The sequence below is a fragment of the Montipora capricornis genome, chromosome 6, assembly GCF_036669925.1.
Source record: "Montipora capricornis isolate CH-2021 chromosome 6, ASM3666992v2, whole genome shotgun sequence".
Taxonomy (NCBI): domain Eukaryota; kingdom Metazoa; phylum Cnidaria; class Anthozoa; order Scleractinia; family Acroporidae; genus Montipora; species Montipora capricornis.
This window is the reverse complement of record NC_090888.1, coordinates 64,496,602-64,511,601: the sequence shown is the minus strand read 5'-3', so window position 1 is coordinate 64,511,601 and position 15,000 is coordinate 64,496,602. Positions and strand designations below refer to the sequence as shown.

General features: G+C 39.5%; 2 protein-coding genes across 7 annotated transcripts in view; one reads left to right on the top strand and one right to left on the bottom strand.

The window, feature by feature from the left end:
* Nucleotides 1-10,229, top strand: part of LOC138052876 (arginyl-tRNA--protein transferase 1-like) — a 56,871-nt gene extending 46,642 nt beyond the window's left edge. For all 6 annotated transcript variants that reach the window (XM_068899470.1, XM_068899467.1, XM_068899468.1 and 3 more), the window contains 7 exons: nucleotides 546-578; nucleotides 898-964; nucleotides 1,683-1,797; nucleotides 5,380-5,479; nucleotides 7,552-7,669; nucleotides 7,788-7,852; nucleotides 8,846-10,229. In XM_068899470.1, coding sequence (XP_068755571.1) covers nucleotides 546-578; nucleotides 898-964; nucleotides 1,683-1,797; nucleotides 5,380-5,479; nucleotides 7,552-7,669; nucleotides 7,788-7,852; nucleotides 8,846-8,953 — 606 coding nt within the window. In that variant the 3' untranslated portion in view covers nucleotides 8,954-10,229. The remainder of the gene's footprint in view (nucleotides 1-545; nucleotides 579-897; nucleotides 965-1,682; nucleotides 1,798-5,379; nucleotides 5,480-7,551; nucleotides 7,670-7,787; nucleotides 7,853-8,845) is intronic.
* A 441-nt stretch (nucleotides 10,230-10,670) lies between these two features.
* The window catches only part of LOC138052873 (guanine nucleotide exchange protein smcr8a-like), a 40,568-nt gene continuing 36,238 nt past the window's right edge, over nucleotides 10,671-15,000 (bottom strand). Inside the window, exons 29-31 of the mRNA XM_068899463.1 lie at nucleotides 14,442-14,505; nucleotides 13,741-13,773; nucleotides 10,671-12,283 (exon numbers count right to left, since the gene is read on the bottom strand). Coding sequence (XP_068755564.1) covers nucleotides 12,198-12,283; nucleotides 13,741-13,773; nucleotides 14,442-14,505 — 183 coding nt within the window. The 3' untranslated portion in view covers nucleotides 10,671-12,197. The remainder of the gene's footprint in view (nucleotides 12,284-13,740; nucleotides 13,774-14,441; nucleotides 14,506-15,000) is intronic.

The following is a 15,000-nucleotide window of genomic DNA, read 5'->3' as shown; positions in this document are numbered from 1 at the left end:
AACAAGAATATCACACTTTTCATTCACCTTCCATTCACATATTACTGCTGTAAAACCAACTGCATTTTCATAGTGCAATACTTATTATATTGGCGCAGAGTTTTCGTAAGATTATCAAATCTTTCTTGACAACCCTGAAAAAAACAAACATGAACTTTAAATATTAAATTTAGAACAAAATTATGGTCTACGCTTTGTAGTGAAATATTATTTTTACATAATAGTGAGATTAAATAAGTACAGTAAGAATTCATGCTTAAAACCCAGTACCCCAGATTTTTAATCGGACCATAATGTCATTTGAGAACCCAGTGCTTTGTATAGAATTTAATCTTCTACACCCAAGGTTGAATTTTTGTTGAAAAACTCGATAATAATAATAATTAATTCTTTTCGAGTTATTGGTGGAAAGGGAGGATTACTTTGCCCAAAAAAACAGGAAATTTACACAAGCCATAGGAAATTAACTAAGTATGTAGTTAAAGATATTTGTTGTAATAATTATTAAAAGTTACAGCCAGTATCTTCTGCTTTCCTTTTTACAGTTCAGAAGATTTTTGGTGGATTCACCTCTAGAGGTAAGGCACCAAAGGTTGCTTAATCGATTAACTTGCTATTTCTAACTTTTTATTAGATGTTACAAAAAAAAAGGTTAATAGTTTCTATCTCAATGGTATCTTTTTTTTTTTGTTTTAAAACTGGTTTCAAACAGTTTCAATCCTTCCATCTTTTGCTGCAAACAACAATATGATTGGTAGGGGGAAAAACCTATGCATTATTAATTTTTTATCTCTGTTGATGTCGATGTATTTTCATCCTTTAGAGTAAACACCCTTATTCTCTACCACTACATTCTCAAAAATTTGACTGTGCAATTGCTAATTTTCAAATTTGTAGCATTACACTGAATCAGGGGCCCCACCCATGGGATTTGGTTCATTTCATCAACAGTATTTTGTCGATGGTAAGTATTGTCTCCCTTTAATGATGATGATGGTGAAAGTCTAATGATGCTAAAGTTATTCCAGTTCATCCTGCTAAATAAAAATTACCGGTAATAATGTTCTCTTGCATCAAATTCGCAGCTCCTGGCTGCCTGTACCTTCTGATTGCTGAGGAGAATCAAGGATCACTGTAAATACAGAGGGGATGACTGGGCATAAAGTTTTGCCTAGTGCATTTTTTGTAAACTGATTAAGCCAATCAGTAATTGATTATTTTATTATGCGTGTATCTCAGCTCTGCGCCATTGTATAGTAATGTTATTGTCTATTATTTTGTTTTAGAAAGCAGTAATTGAATTGCAATTTTTTGAAAATGACCACAAATCCCTTTCATTTGCAAGACATGTTTCTATATGTCGCACTTCTTTTTCACTTTCAAAGCGATTTGAATAGACCATGAGCAGTCCCTCTTTTGCAGCTGAGTTTAATAGTTGAGCACAAGGAGAATACAGGCAAGAGAAATAATGGCCATGTGAAATCTGGACATTCTGGAAATCTGGATTCGCTCTTCCTTGAATCCAGATTTTGCACATCCACTTTTCACTTGCTTGTATTCTCCTTGCGTAGATAACAAAACTTTTATGCTTCAATACTTAAATGATAACAATGAAAAGAAACGTGGTCAGAAACACAGTGTCAGATCTCTATTTCCTAGCTGTTTTGTTTTGTTTCTGGTAGGTAAACTGATAGCTGTGGGAGTGCTTGATATTCTCCCTCGCTGTGTGTCTTCAGTGTATTTCTTCTATGATCCTGATTATGGCTTCCTATCCCCAGGTGTATATTCTGCTCTCAGGTAATTACACTCATTTTGCAGATGAATTAGTGGGGTTCATGAATAATAATTGATTGACTTTCAGTTATACTGTTATTAGAGGCCCTGACAAGGTAAATTCCGACTAGCAACATGGCCCAAAAAGTAGTGACAGCACATAAAATGAAATTCCGACAAAAGACATCCTTTCCCAGCAAAATTCCGACAGCCGATTAAACCCTGACATGAGTGATTTTAAAATTCAGACAAGCGACATGGGACCCCCCTTCCTGTCAGGGCCTCTTATTAGTATCACCCAACTATTGGACTAATGCAAATCCTGCATTTTAATTGGCTATGCTACTAGAGGACTATTAGTAATAGTCCTGGAGTAGCGAAAAGAGTGACGCTTTCTTTAGTTTTATTCCCGAATAACTATTTTTCAAGTTGCATTTGCTGACTTTATTATTGCCTTTTCTGTGCGACTAGTTTGGGTATCAATACTAAAACAATATTGGACCCCTCGCCCTCAAGGGCCATGGGTCAATAGCCCATTCGACTTCGCCTAATCGTTAATTATTATTGTTACTGTCATTGCCGTTGTTGTTGCTATACACCTTATTCCAAAATGCCCACCATTATAGCATTCTTTTCTTTGCTTGCAAATTAGCCCTGTTGTTGCTTCGTTCAAGGTTTTGAGTTTTTAGTATTAAGAACGAGGCAACGAGGGCTAATTTGCAAGCAAACAAAAGAATAATAAAATGACGGCCATTTTGGTATAAAGGACGGTGTATTGATATTCTCGTTAAGCATGGTCCCTGGCTGATTCTCTTGTGTCTCCCTCTAAATAAATGCTGATCCACGTACACATGCTTTCTGTAGCGGCTCTAAACAACATGTTGCATCAATCTCTCAATCAGTTTTCCGTGCCCACATGAACTTCTGAAAATAAGTAACCGCAAAGCGGCGAGGAAAATATTATGCCACTTTTCACCGAGATTGAAAAGGATGATTGTTTTAGTCAGGAATCAGCCCATTACCCAGAGCCTCCATCTTCCATATTAAAGTTAACCTTATTCCGTATCTTTCTATAATTAGAAGCACCTCACAGGCGGGGAATTTGCGGGGACTTTAGTTGGTGTTTTCACATTAGCCAATCATAAGAGACCTATCGTCAGCCATTTGTTACATCACATACGTATGTGACGTGTGTGAACCACTTCACGCATGTTCTCAGCCACATACGTCAAAATATAGTAGTTCTAAAAATAGAAAGATACGGAAAAGGTTGACTCAAGCGTACAATACAGATGGAAGCTCCGGGTAATGTTCTCCTGTTTTAGTATATACACACGAAGTGATCTCTCAACATTTGCAGAAGAAAACCATCCAAAGTCGATTTAATTGACATCTTAACTCATGCGTGGAAAACGTGCGGTACAAAGCATGCGCGAAAGTGTTTGCAGAAGCCTCAAACATTGTAAATCTAAATACCTCGTCACAAACTAGCAAAATGGTCATTTAACACCGTTCAAATCAGTAATCAAGATCGAAAGTCAGCTTTTTGAAACATTTTCACCGTTTGATCAAAGTTTTGGCAGTTCATTTGAAATGGAAATTGAAGTTGCATTCACAGGCAGTCCAAACTTGGTATACGATTTATAGACTTTGTATGAAAAATTAACTTTGAGCAGATCGTGCTTGAAGGTTGTCAATTGACACCCAATCCTCTCATGCGTGATTGACATAATACGTCAATCATTTTGCGCACGCAGATTATGGCGGGAAACAAAGGAAAGCGATTTTAGCGCTTTTAAAATTACTCGCTCAAATTTTTTTTTCGGGAAAATTTACTTCACAGCCCACCGATTCAAGATTTGCAAAAACCAAAAGATTAGAGCGAGACGCCCAAATTTACCTTTACCGAGATCTTAAGGCAGTGCGGTTTTTTTTATGGAGATTCCGTCCGTTGCTTTGTGATGCGAAAGCAATAATTATGTGGGACGAGATCACCGCGAGTCACCGGTCTTGCTCCGCTTTATGAGGGGAAATTAGGGACCTTAAGATCTACGACGGCGACTTCAACGAAAACGTCACCTCAAAATATCACTTTGCTTTATCAGAATTCTTTCGCGGTTATTCTATGTCGTTCACTTCTTACAATTTGGGCGAAGTATCTTAAGAATAAATTGGTTCGAGTAGTTACAAAGTGAAAATGGAGAATGAGAGATTCTCTGTTGCATGCCCACGTTGTCGTCAAATTTGGTAATTTTACGTCGTCCTTATGCAGAGTACCGCAAGAATCCGCCCTAAAATCCGTGCTGCACGTGCAGCACGATTATTTATGCTCTTTTAACCAATGATATCATTGTTTTGCGCCGTTGTTATTGCCGTCGCCGTCTTAAAATCTTAAGCTCCCTATTGACAACCAACGACAGCGTAAAAATTCATAAGTCACAACCCGTCTAAAACGGACACATTTTGCGCTCCAAATGCACAGAGAAGACTTGAACAACCGTAGGTAGAGGTAAGTAAAGTTTATTTCTACGTTTACAGCTTACTTTAGCATTCACAAGCTCAAAGTTACACGAGCTTGGGCTGCCTGTGGTGCAGTTATTGAAAGATCCACCTGAAAATGGCTCATTTTTACCTGTGTTAATATTGGACGGGATTGTCCAATAGACAGGGATTCGGGTGTTGTATAGCATTGTCCCTTTAAATACATAAGCCCACAAGATTCAGCATACAGAGTATATAAAGACCCACCCTGCCAGCAGAGACTTTCTTCACTCGACGAGAAAGAAAGGACTCTGCAGAAATCGTGTAAAGTCTTTATTGGGTATGCTCAAACCGTTGCTTGGAGACGTTTCAAACCCAGGCCAACTCTTGATCGCACGCGTAGACGCCATATTGATTTTTGTGCTGAAGGCTCGATTTTGACCTTCGCCTCGTCAAAAATATGATGCGCCGGTCAACCGGTTTGACCGGAGTTACTAGCCCAGAAACACGATTTGTGCAGAGCCTCGCTTGTTCGCCCTCCGGTGAGTTTTAGTGACGCTCTTCTCGCAGGATGAGTAAACCCAACAAATAGACGAGTTCACGCTCTTGAGTGCATCATGGGTAAACAGGGCAAGGTGGAGAGAAATTCAAAGGTTTGTAAGGAAGTTAAAACGATGAAAAGTACTCATGATATGCAATTTTGGGTTTTTTATTCTCCAAAACAGAAGATATGCGCTCAAAGGTGTGGCAGAATAAATTTGGCGAGAATGGCTATTGTAGAAATTATTTTATTAAAGAGAGTTTTCTGCCATACATTTCTTGTAATTCCAAAGGCACAAAATTACAGAGAATGTATGGAGACAAAAAAACCAATATTTAGGAATTCCAAAGAACGGATACCAAGTCTAGTTCATCTCAGTTGTGAACATGAACTTATTTGTTTAGTTTATGAAGGCGAAAGTCTATAAAGTAGAGTCATGCAAAGTAGATTTTGCTTTAAATGACCTTGAATTTCCATACAAACCTTTGAATTTGCCGCCATATTGCCCTGATTACCCATGATGCAATCAAGAGCGTGAACTCGTCTATTGTACAATAACCATGCTACATTATTTATTTTGGTAGGGAACTCTGTTTTACACGTTCACTTCTAAAAGCCACACCATCAATCGCGAGCTACTATATGGGTTTCTACATTCATTCCTGTCCTAAAATGAAATACAAGGTGAGTCGACTGCTGTTTTCTGTGTTGTAGGATTTTCAAACTGTTCATGCATAACATGGAGACAATTTTATCCTAGTGAAAAAGTCAGTATTTTAATCCACCCTAAAGTTGGCATTACACATTTCAGGATAATCTATAATAACAATCCATCTTGAATCTGAACTCACGAAGGTACAAGATACAGAAAAACAGTATTCACAAGAAGCACATGTAACCCCCCGCAGTGTCACATGATCCTATTCAACGAGTCACATTGCATGTAGCCTGCGGACAGGCTCCCGCTTGGGTTTAGGGCGAGTTAGCCGAGTGTAGTCTAGGGCGAGGGGGATGAGGCGAGAGCGGTCTGGTGATGAGGATCGCTCGCGGATTCACGCTTCGCTCGCCGAATTTTTTTCGCTCTCGCTGGGAGCCTGTTCGCAGGCTACATTGCGTGGTTATTATTTGCCTAGGAATCTAGTTCCTCATTTGAGCTGTTTTTGCCTTTGTCTTTTCACCAATTTAATCTACAATACGTTGCTTGACGAGCTCCAGACCATCCTTTGATTTGTTATGTGCGTCGGAGGTTGGTCAAGTTCTATAGAGTATGAATTTTTTTTCGAAGGTTGATGTATGCAAGAACTTTTTCACCAACACAACCAACTTGTTTACAATGTTTTTTCACACTATTACTTTGTGAGAATGTTATTATACGTATAGTGCAAATTGCCAGGCCTTGCCAGGTGATCTGGTGACGTATTCGGAGGACTGGGGAGAAAAAAATTAACGCCGTATCCCACAACCGCGCGCGGCCTTATTTTGGAATTCAACATGGCAGAGGCGAGGTTAGAGCTCGTCGGGTCTACTTGAATGTTCATTCAGTAACGGGAAATGGTAGACATGGAAGGATCTGTTGAGTTTTGGCGATGGAAATACTGCAGGGAGTTTGAAACAACACCTAAGGCCGCGCGCGGTTATGGGATACGGCGTTAAAATTTTTCTTCCCAGTCCTCCAAATTACGTCACCAGATCACCTGGTGATTACCCGCTCCTCCTGTCTTCAACACCCCTCCAAGCATAGCCTACGTGTATACAAAAATTTGGTTTTATCAACAGAGTTGATAATGTAAATTGGCCACCGTACACAGATTCTAAAAGCTGACGTTTCGAGCTTTAGCCCTTCGTTAGAGCGAATCGAGGAATTGTGGGTTATGTGTAGTTTTTATAGTAGAGTAGGAGCTACGCTATTGGTGGTAACATGGCAACGTGAAAAATAGGAATACATTAGTTAAATGAAAAGCGTTCGTTAATACCGTGAGGATTAAGGGTGCCGATTTGGAAGATAAATTTTTGTTCTAGATTCTTGCGGCTTTCCGTCGTGCCTAGATGTAGGGAAAGGCCGCAGATAGCCATGTGTTTTTTGGAGTAGTTAGGGAGATTAAAATGACGAGCAACTGGCTTAGATTCATCCTTGTCATTCTTCTCAACAACAAGGTGTTCGCGGAATCGGTCGCCTAGTCGTCTACCTGTCTCGCCAATGTATAATTTATTGCATAACGTACAGGTGATGCAATAAATGACATTTGCGGAGGTACATGTGAAACGATGTAGCCGTACACACTCACACCCTGAGGAAAACAGGTTATCGCCCCCGGGGAAAGGTTGTACAGGTAGACCATTCCAAACATGCCCCATATGCTGCCTTTGATAGTTTTTTCTAATAAATATATAGTGGAAGGTAAGTTCTGTGTTGGTAAGTGCGGAGAAGTGGAGTTCCTCAATACTGTATCAAAAATTGTGAACCAATTAAAGAACAATTGGAACCATTTGCGATCTTACCAGTAACTTTCCCGTCCTTAAATTCTTGCCAGTACAAACATATCAGTTCTTAACGACTTTGTACAAGTCAATCCCCTTTGATATGCAAATTCGGTAAACTTTAGAGTTATTAGTGAAAACGTATTATTTCACATGAAAATTCTGTCATGATGAAACGGAAACGACCTATTAAATTTATTTCGCCAGTTTTTATCTAAAGTGTTTATTGAAGTTTACTCTCATTCAATGATTTATTAAACATTTTTTTGTGTTTACAGGGACAATATAACCCTTCTTTCCTCGTGTGTCCAGAGACTTTTAACTGGATCCCAATTGAACGGTGTGTGCCGAAACTTGACCGCGCAGGATATGCCAGGCTGGATGACTCAAACGAAGGTAAGCAGTTTTCATCCGTCCAGTTCTTGAAAGATTTATTTTTTTTATTTGCGCATCCCTTCAGTTTTAAAGGACTTTAAATTTAAAATTTACCACGTTTGTCCAAATTCATTTTTAGAACCTCCCAAGGGAAGCACTGATGACGTTCTTGTTCTGTATAAGCATCAGGCGATGCCGTACAAGGTACTTGAGTTTTCTTACACGCACGAGTATTCAATCAATCAATCAATCAACTTTATTTAAAACACGGTAAATGGCTCAGCAAGCTGGTTTTCAGACATGCCGTGTAAGAATTACAAAATATCAATGCTAAAAAATTACAAGAATTACAAGATATAAATGTTAAAACGACTAATGAACTAGTATTCAAAGTTATTCTCTTGCCATTTTCTTTAATCCGGAGTGAATGGAATACTTTCCACTGAAACGAGAATATATGCTGAACACATGAACAAGCAATAAATTCAATTTCAAAAGGGTATGCATATCCAAAGGACTCACTCATGAACAAGCAACAAATTCAATTTCAAAAGGGTATGCTAATTATTTCCCCTGAGCCTCCATTTCATGCTAGATCCAGTCCAACCGTTAGAATGCGAAACTGGCCTATTCGCCCTTGTCACACGGCGGCCATATTGTCCCGGGAGACCAAAAAAGCTTTGTTTTACCACGCCAAGCCTCACCCCCATGGTTTCCACTGCGAGGCTTGGCGTGGTAAAAAAAAGCTTTTTTGGTCTCCCGGGACAATATGGCCGCCGTGTGACAAAGGCGAATTGTGCGGCTTCATAGCTCAATAGGCCTTTTGCAACTAACGATCACATGGTACAAAATCCGCCATGCTGGAGGGCAAGCTCATTATTATTCCCCCACTGGGACATTAAAACAAAGGTCAAGCTTGACTGGTTCAGGTCTCTTTGTTTTAATGTCCCAGTGGGGAAATAATAATGAGCTTGCCCTCCAGCATGGCGGATTTTGTACTATGTGATCGTTAGTTGCAAAAGGCCTATTGACCCGGTGGAGCACTGCACCGGCACCACAGAGGTCATGGGTTCAAATCCCGTTGAAGCCGCTTGAAATTTTTAGGTGTCTATAAGACACGATTGTTTAAGTTGTTGAGTTAAGTGCTAGGATCACTTCTACATTTCGTCTATAGTTTTTTTAAATCTTTTTTGTCAGGTATATAAGCTTATGTCGAAGGCACGTGACGGTGAAGAGGTCGAAGAATATGCAGAACTTGTGGGACCGCTGGTGGCATCAAGGATGCTTTTGTACAGATCTGGATGAAATCCCTCTTTTCTCCGTGGAGGGTCCTTTACTGGAGAAACGCGCGCTTTCGTTTCCCATCTCCGTGCACGTGCCCTATACCTGGAAAATGGCGAGAAAGACAAAAGGTGTTTCTGTGGAGGAGAGAGCTAAAATATCGCGTCGTTCGCTAGAACCAAATGATGTCTTAACTCGGTGCGGAGAGAGGGTCACACAGTCTGTCGTCATCGACAACGCCACGAAACACCAATGTCATTGGTTAAAGGCCCTACTAATGGAAATGGGCCCACGCAAGGACAGAGAAAAACTCTGACAAGGGTGGGAACCCACGACCTTCGGGTTTGATCACCGCTGCACTACCAACTGAGCTACAAGGTCAGACGGGAGGAGGGTTACGTTTTTGCAAACGTTGGCCGTGTAGCACTTATATATCAATATAGAGTTAACTATTAGAGTGTAATGTGAAGTGCTAGTTGCTTACACTTATGCATGTGTTGATAGTGAATACTAGCCTTCAATGTTTGGGTGTTTTATGTACTGCTGGGTGTAAACTTTTCTCGTGGCCTTTGGTTAAGATTATCCGGAGAGGTTCTAAGAGGGAGCGATTGTAAAACATGATAGTGCAATAAAATAGGTCGGTTATGAAACTGGCGTTTGTTGTCTAACCACAATTGTGCCTTGACGTTGTTTTTTTCCTGGAGGTAACAAGAAAACCATTGGGTTAACTTGGCTTCCCAGATCGCATTTTACTATTTATTGAAGTATTGTTATTATTTTAGCAAAATGTAACGAAATTATTTTATTTTATAATGAGCTATTAAAATAAAGATTTTGATGTGATTTGATTTGATTAGCTGCAGGCGAACGTTTGAGGCCGGTTTACATACACTGACTTCGTATCACGTGTGAAAATCATAGCTATTTTCGAACGTTTCTGAAGAATAATGATAATTATTATACAATGCTGATGCAATCTCAATTTTGATTGGCTAAAAGCACTTCGGTAATTCTAGATGGCGCTGTGTCATCCCGTCACATCTACAGACACTGGCATTTATGCATGTAGGTATGACGCGTTTTTGCAGACAATGAAGTTTTGTTTACATCTCGATATCGGGAACATTTTTGATAAGACCGTACAACTTAACTTTAGAATTTTGTTCAAAAGTTTCAGTTTGATTCAGTTTTTCCTGAAACGTTTTCAGATGTTTTAGGCTTAAATCCTTTCTGTAAACCTTTTGAATTCCGCTTTACATGTAATTCACGGCTGTCATTAATAAAGATGTTTACACTGAAACGTGTCATTGCGTGGCTTACTTTGTTGTTGTTCTGTGAAATGTCTCAACGCTTCTACATTTATAATTGTATAATAAAACAATTATTGGATTCGGTTTTCGCATTATCCGCCTCAGGCTTCGGCAGATAACAAACCTCGGCCTTGATAATTCTCGCTATCATGCGAAAACCGAATCCAATAATTGCTTATTGCACTGTTGAATTTGGTCAAAAATTTGTTCAAAAACCACAATAGACCAATTTCGATATATTAAAATTCAGTCCAAAACAAAAGGCATCGTCTCGAGGCTCTGGGGAATAAACTCATACAAATCCTTATATTTATTCCCCAGAGCCTCGAGATGATGCCTTTTGTTTCGGACTGAATATTGGTTATTTTTTTTGTACTGAATATATCAGCCGGTGATTGTCTATTTGGTTCTTCAGATCCATGACCCCAAAGTGACATTTAAAAAGATTGAGATTTTATTTTGTAAAATTAAATAATAGGTCTATACTAATAATTATAATAACAATAAATCTTTGGCATAGATCACTGAGTTGTGCGCTGATCACTACAACGATCCTTAAAACTACTTACAATTTATTTCTTTATTCAGGGAGGCGAAATTTCCTACGGCTACATGCATCACTAACCTTTTGCCAAAAAAAAACTACAGCCCTTGAATCTTTCCGATGGTTTTGACCGGATTAAGCCCGGCTTTAGCTGTAACCATGTTAGAAAATACTCTTGCTGTATTTTGTTTTCTTGGAAAATTTGTTTCTAAAAATCCACTGCAACCACACGCGCAGACATAAAGTAGGACATCCTTACAAAAGAACAGCAAAAAAATATGATTTATTACAGTAGAAAAAAGCTACGAATGGCGTCTTAATTACGTGAATCCACTCTTCAATATCATTGTCTACAAATTTATCATTTAGGGCCCGGTTGTTCGAAAGCCGATTAACTTAATCCAGGATTGGCGTAAGATTTTCTTTCATGTTTTCAACTTATTTTTGCTTATTTTTGTTTTTCAAGATTGACTTCTAATGTAAAGTTTCGCCCAATATCAGCGTTGAACAGAACTTGGGAGTACAGAAATATATTTTTTAGTTTATTTTTAATCTGGGATTAGCGTTAATCGGCTTTTGAACAACCGGGACCAGGATACAGATTAAAAGCTCGCTTTTCTTTATACGTCCTGAATGTTATACACTAATTTTACCCAACTAAAAACTCTTTCAAACACTGAACCACGCATCCTCGGAGACCCACGGGCAGATATTGGAGAATAAATCATCGACGAGCGAAAGTACCAAGTTAACTTGGTACATGGTTTAGTTCTCCGAGGCCCGTTTCTCGAAAGTCCCGAAAAGCCATTTGTGAACCTGCCAACCGCTCGTTTTGGAAAGCCGATCTTTTAAAATGTTTTTAAGGTAACAAAAAGAAAAATAACTGTGCAGTTTGACGAATTAAATCTTCTCCGTTCTTGAGATACAAAGGGAATCGTGACAACCGTAAATGGCCCGTAAAGTTTCGGGACTTTTGAGAAAAGGGGCCCCAGGTCAGTTTTTCCAGGATAGTGCTTACGAACGAAGGAAGTCTAGTTCCCAATCTCTTTTTCCCGGCCGTCCCAGAGGTCACTGACTACAATCGTAGACATTTCCCGATAGTGCTTTCAGATTCTTCCCGACACGTGATAACAATCAAAGTTGTCCGGAAACTGCAATATTCGATAAGCAGAAAACATCGAACAAAAACACTTTTCATGTAGCTAACGAACTGGGATAGATCCTGAGGTGCTCCCCGGCCAATGCATTATATGCTTTCCATATCCCATTGTTTTCCTTTTTTGACCTAAAAAAGGATGACGGCAAATTGCATTTCGAAGTATTAACAAATGTCCTGCATAACTATCTCCTGTACTTTCGTGATCAAGTCAACAGCCAAGGAATTTTAATTTTATTGTCAGCTTTAGCTAGGTCGTTAAAATGAATCCAGTGGTTTCACATTGCGGAAAACTGCACACTTCGACAAGTCGGCTATGATCAAGGCATTTTCGGGGAGTGAATCTGCGGGGGGAAAAAACAACAACGAAATCTAAGATGACAACAACTTTTGTTCTTGGTCTCAGGATACCTCAATAGAGCGGCTGTCAATTGAGTGTGGAAAGTCATTAGCGAATTGCTTTGGTTTTGCATTACTTCACCCAGTGATTGGTTCAAAGTTCTCACGCCACTTTTTCAACCAATCAGAATTGAAACCAAAACCAATCGTGGCTCGCGCGTGCACATTTTCCCGCCCTTTGTGTCGGCTACGTGTAATTACTTAGAGTTTTGATTGGTTTACTGGTTGGTCTCCGTCCTTTTTGATTGGCCAAGTAATAACTTTGGTTTTGGTTTTACGACACTCGATTGAAACTCGCTCTAGTAAAAACCGGTGGACGATTTTAGGGCAGCTTGCTTATCAGTGACCCGGCCAATTAATGGCAGAGAAGCTGTAAAGCAGCACCTTTTCCTTTAGGAAAATCATGGTGTTCACATGCTGATTACTTTGCAATTATTTAGGAAAAGCGGTGAAGTTTGTTTCAAAACAGGGCAACTGCAAATACACTTTCATTCAAAGATCAGGAATAGAGTAAATAACAATAAAATGTATTTGGTATAATCCACATAAGTGAATAATGTTTTCCACCCATTCTTATTGGCTAGCTCGGGGGTGAATGGGCAAGTACTATTTACCTTTGAGCAAACGGAGAAATACAAAATGCTACATGTGTATAAAATGTCTTCCTCGATGATCACCAATAACTAACCAATCTCGAACAAGTGCTTAGGCTTAGTGCAGATTAGCGCTTACAATGGAGCATGGGAAAGACCACTTTTCGTCTCCTTGGTTGGTCCTTACGTTGTTTGTTATCTATTTGTCATAAAGTGTCCCATCTGAATTGTCATTTAGCTTGGAAGAGGGACACTGGCAACGAGGTTGTAGAGTCATTTGACTAAAATTATTTGAACTCATTTTGTTTTTACTTCCTTTTTTTCAATGTCACGATTCTACGGAAGTTTCAACTACGAGGACGCTAATTACTATGAGAACAGTAAGAGACAGTCTTGTCGTTGCAGTCAATTGATACGGTTAGGAAATGTCCTAATCACTTACAGAGATGCCTGCAAGGCAAGCAACTATAAAGATCACATGAGTTTGCGCAATGGCGGGTGACAGAGCGCACGAAATTCTCTACTTGCACAAATCCCATATAACACCTTTTTACTCTCCAAAATTGTGCACAGTCTTTGTTTGCAATTTCTCCTGGGACATGAAGATGTCCCAAGAGAAATCGAAAACAATGCCTACGCAAAATTTCGTGGGGTAAAAGAGGTGTATTATGGGATTTCAGCAAGTTGAGAATCTTACCATCGAACCATTAATCCTTAAGCTTAAACAGTACAGAAAATGCGAGGCTATCTCCGCAAATAGCAAAATGTCAGCATTATACGGAATGGTGTGTTTTTTTGATGGAACTTACCTGGATCACAGGCGGCTGCTTCTGCTGAAAAATCTGAGAGAATAAACAAAAGCAAATTTAACACTTCAAAAGCTTTGTCTAACTTTTCGGCAGAGTTTACGTCCAGAATTACGGAAATGCAAAAGAAACGCCTACATCCAAACACAAAACTCACTGCGTAAAAAATATGGAAGAGGGCGTGCCCCAGTTGACAGGGCGCCATACTTGCTTGAACATGTCTCGAATTCACCTCTATTCGTAAATTCCGATAATTGACGCGTTTCCTACTGAGACCAGGATTCTTAATGATTGTTTGACTCTGAATAATGTCCCCTAGAATTGCTTCCTTGCATACACAACGACACAGGCGCCATGCGCAAATACCACCGTCAGAAGCCCACAGTTACGAGTGTACGTCTTCAGAAATGGCTGCACACCAATACGGGAGTGGAGGAGGCTATTTTCAGACCGCCATTTCGCACGCTAAAACACGTAAGAGGGAACGTTCATCCAGGACAAAGGAAGGCAAAGAAAACGTACGTACAGTACGCACCGCTCGATTGTATTTTCTCATTTAACCATTTTTCGGCGACGTCAGGAGCTTTTTAATACTTAAAATAACTTCTTCTACAACTGTGTTGGTGGCCCGGACCAAAACATGATGACTCTTCAGCTCATTTTGTAAAAAATAATTTGTATATATAATAAAATAAAAAATGCACCTTGTTCAGGAGTCTGAGTCTGATGAAATTCAACTTGCTGCTGTTTGACGAGTTCAGCAAAATACTGAGAAAAAAAAATCAATTCAATGCGATGATTTTCTATTTGAATCAAATACCGTCAAAATTAAAACCAAACAGAGACGGACATTCAAATAGGTTAACCAGAACGAAAAGCAAAAGCAAGAGGCCCGTGTTGAGCGCGGGAAAAAGGGTGACAGCACGTTTAATACAATACGTCACTTTCAAAAATACCATAATACTCTTTGTTTTCCCTGCAAAATGTCGCATAAGCAAGCATAAGCATTGTTCTTATTTTCTCTTGGGACCATTGTATTAAAGTCCCAAGAGAAACTGGAAACAATCCTTATACAAAATTTTGAAGGGAAAACAAAGAGTAATACGGTATTTTTGAAAGTGACCTGTTGTAACGTGCTGTCTACCTTTTTCCCGCGCTCAACGCGGGCCTCACGCTTTTGCTTTATGATATTTTTGAAAGTGGCCAATGGGTTTGCCTCTTTCCTCTGATTGGCTGACAATGTGGCGCGAGATTTTCTAAGCC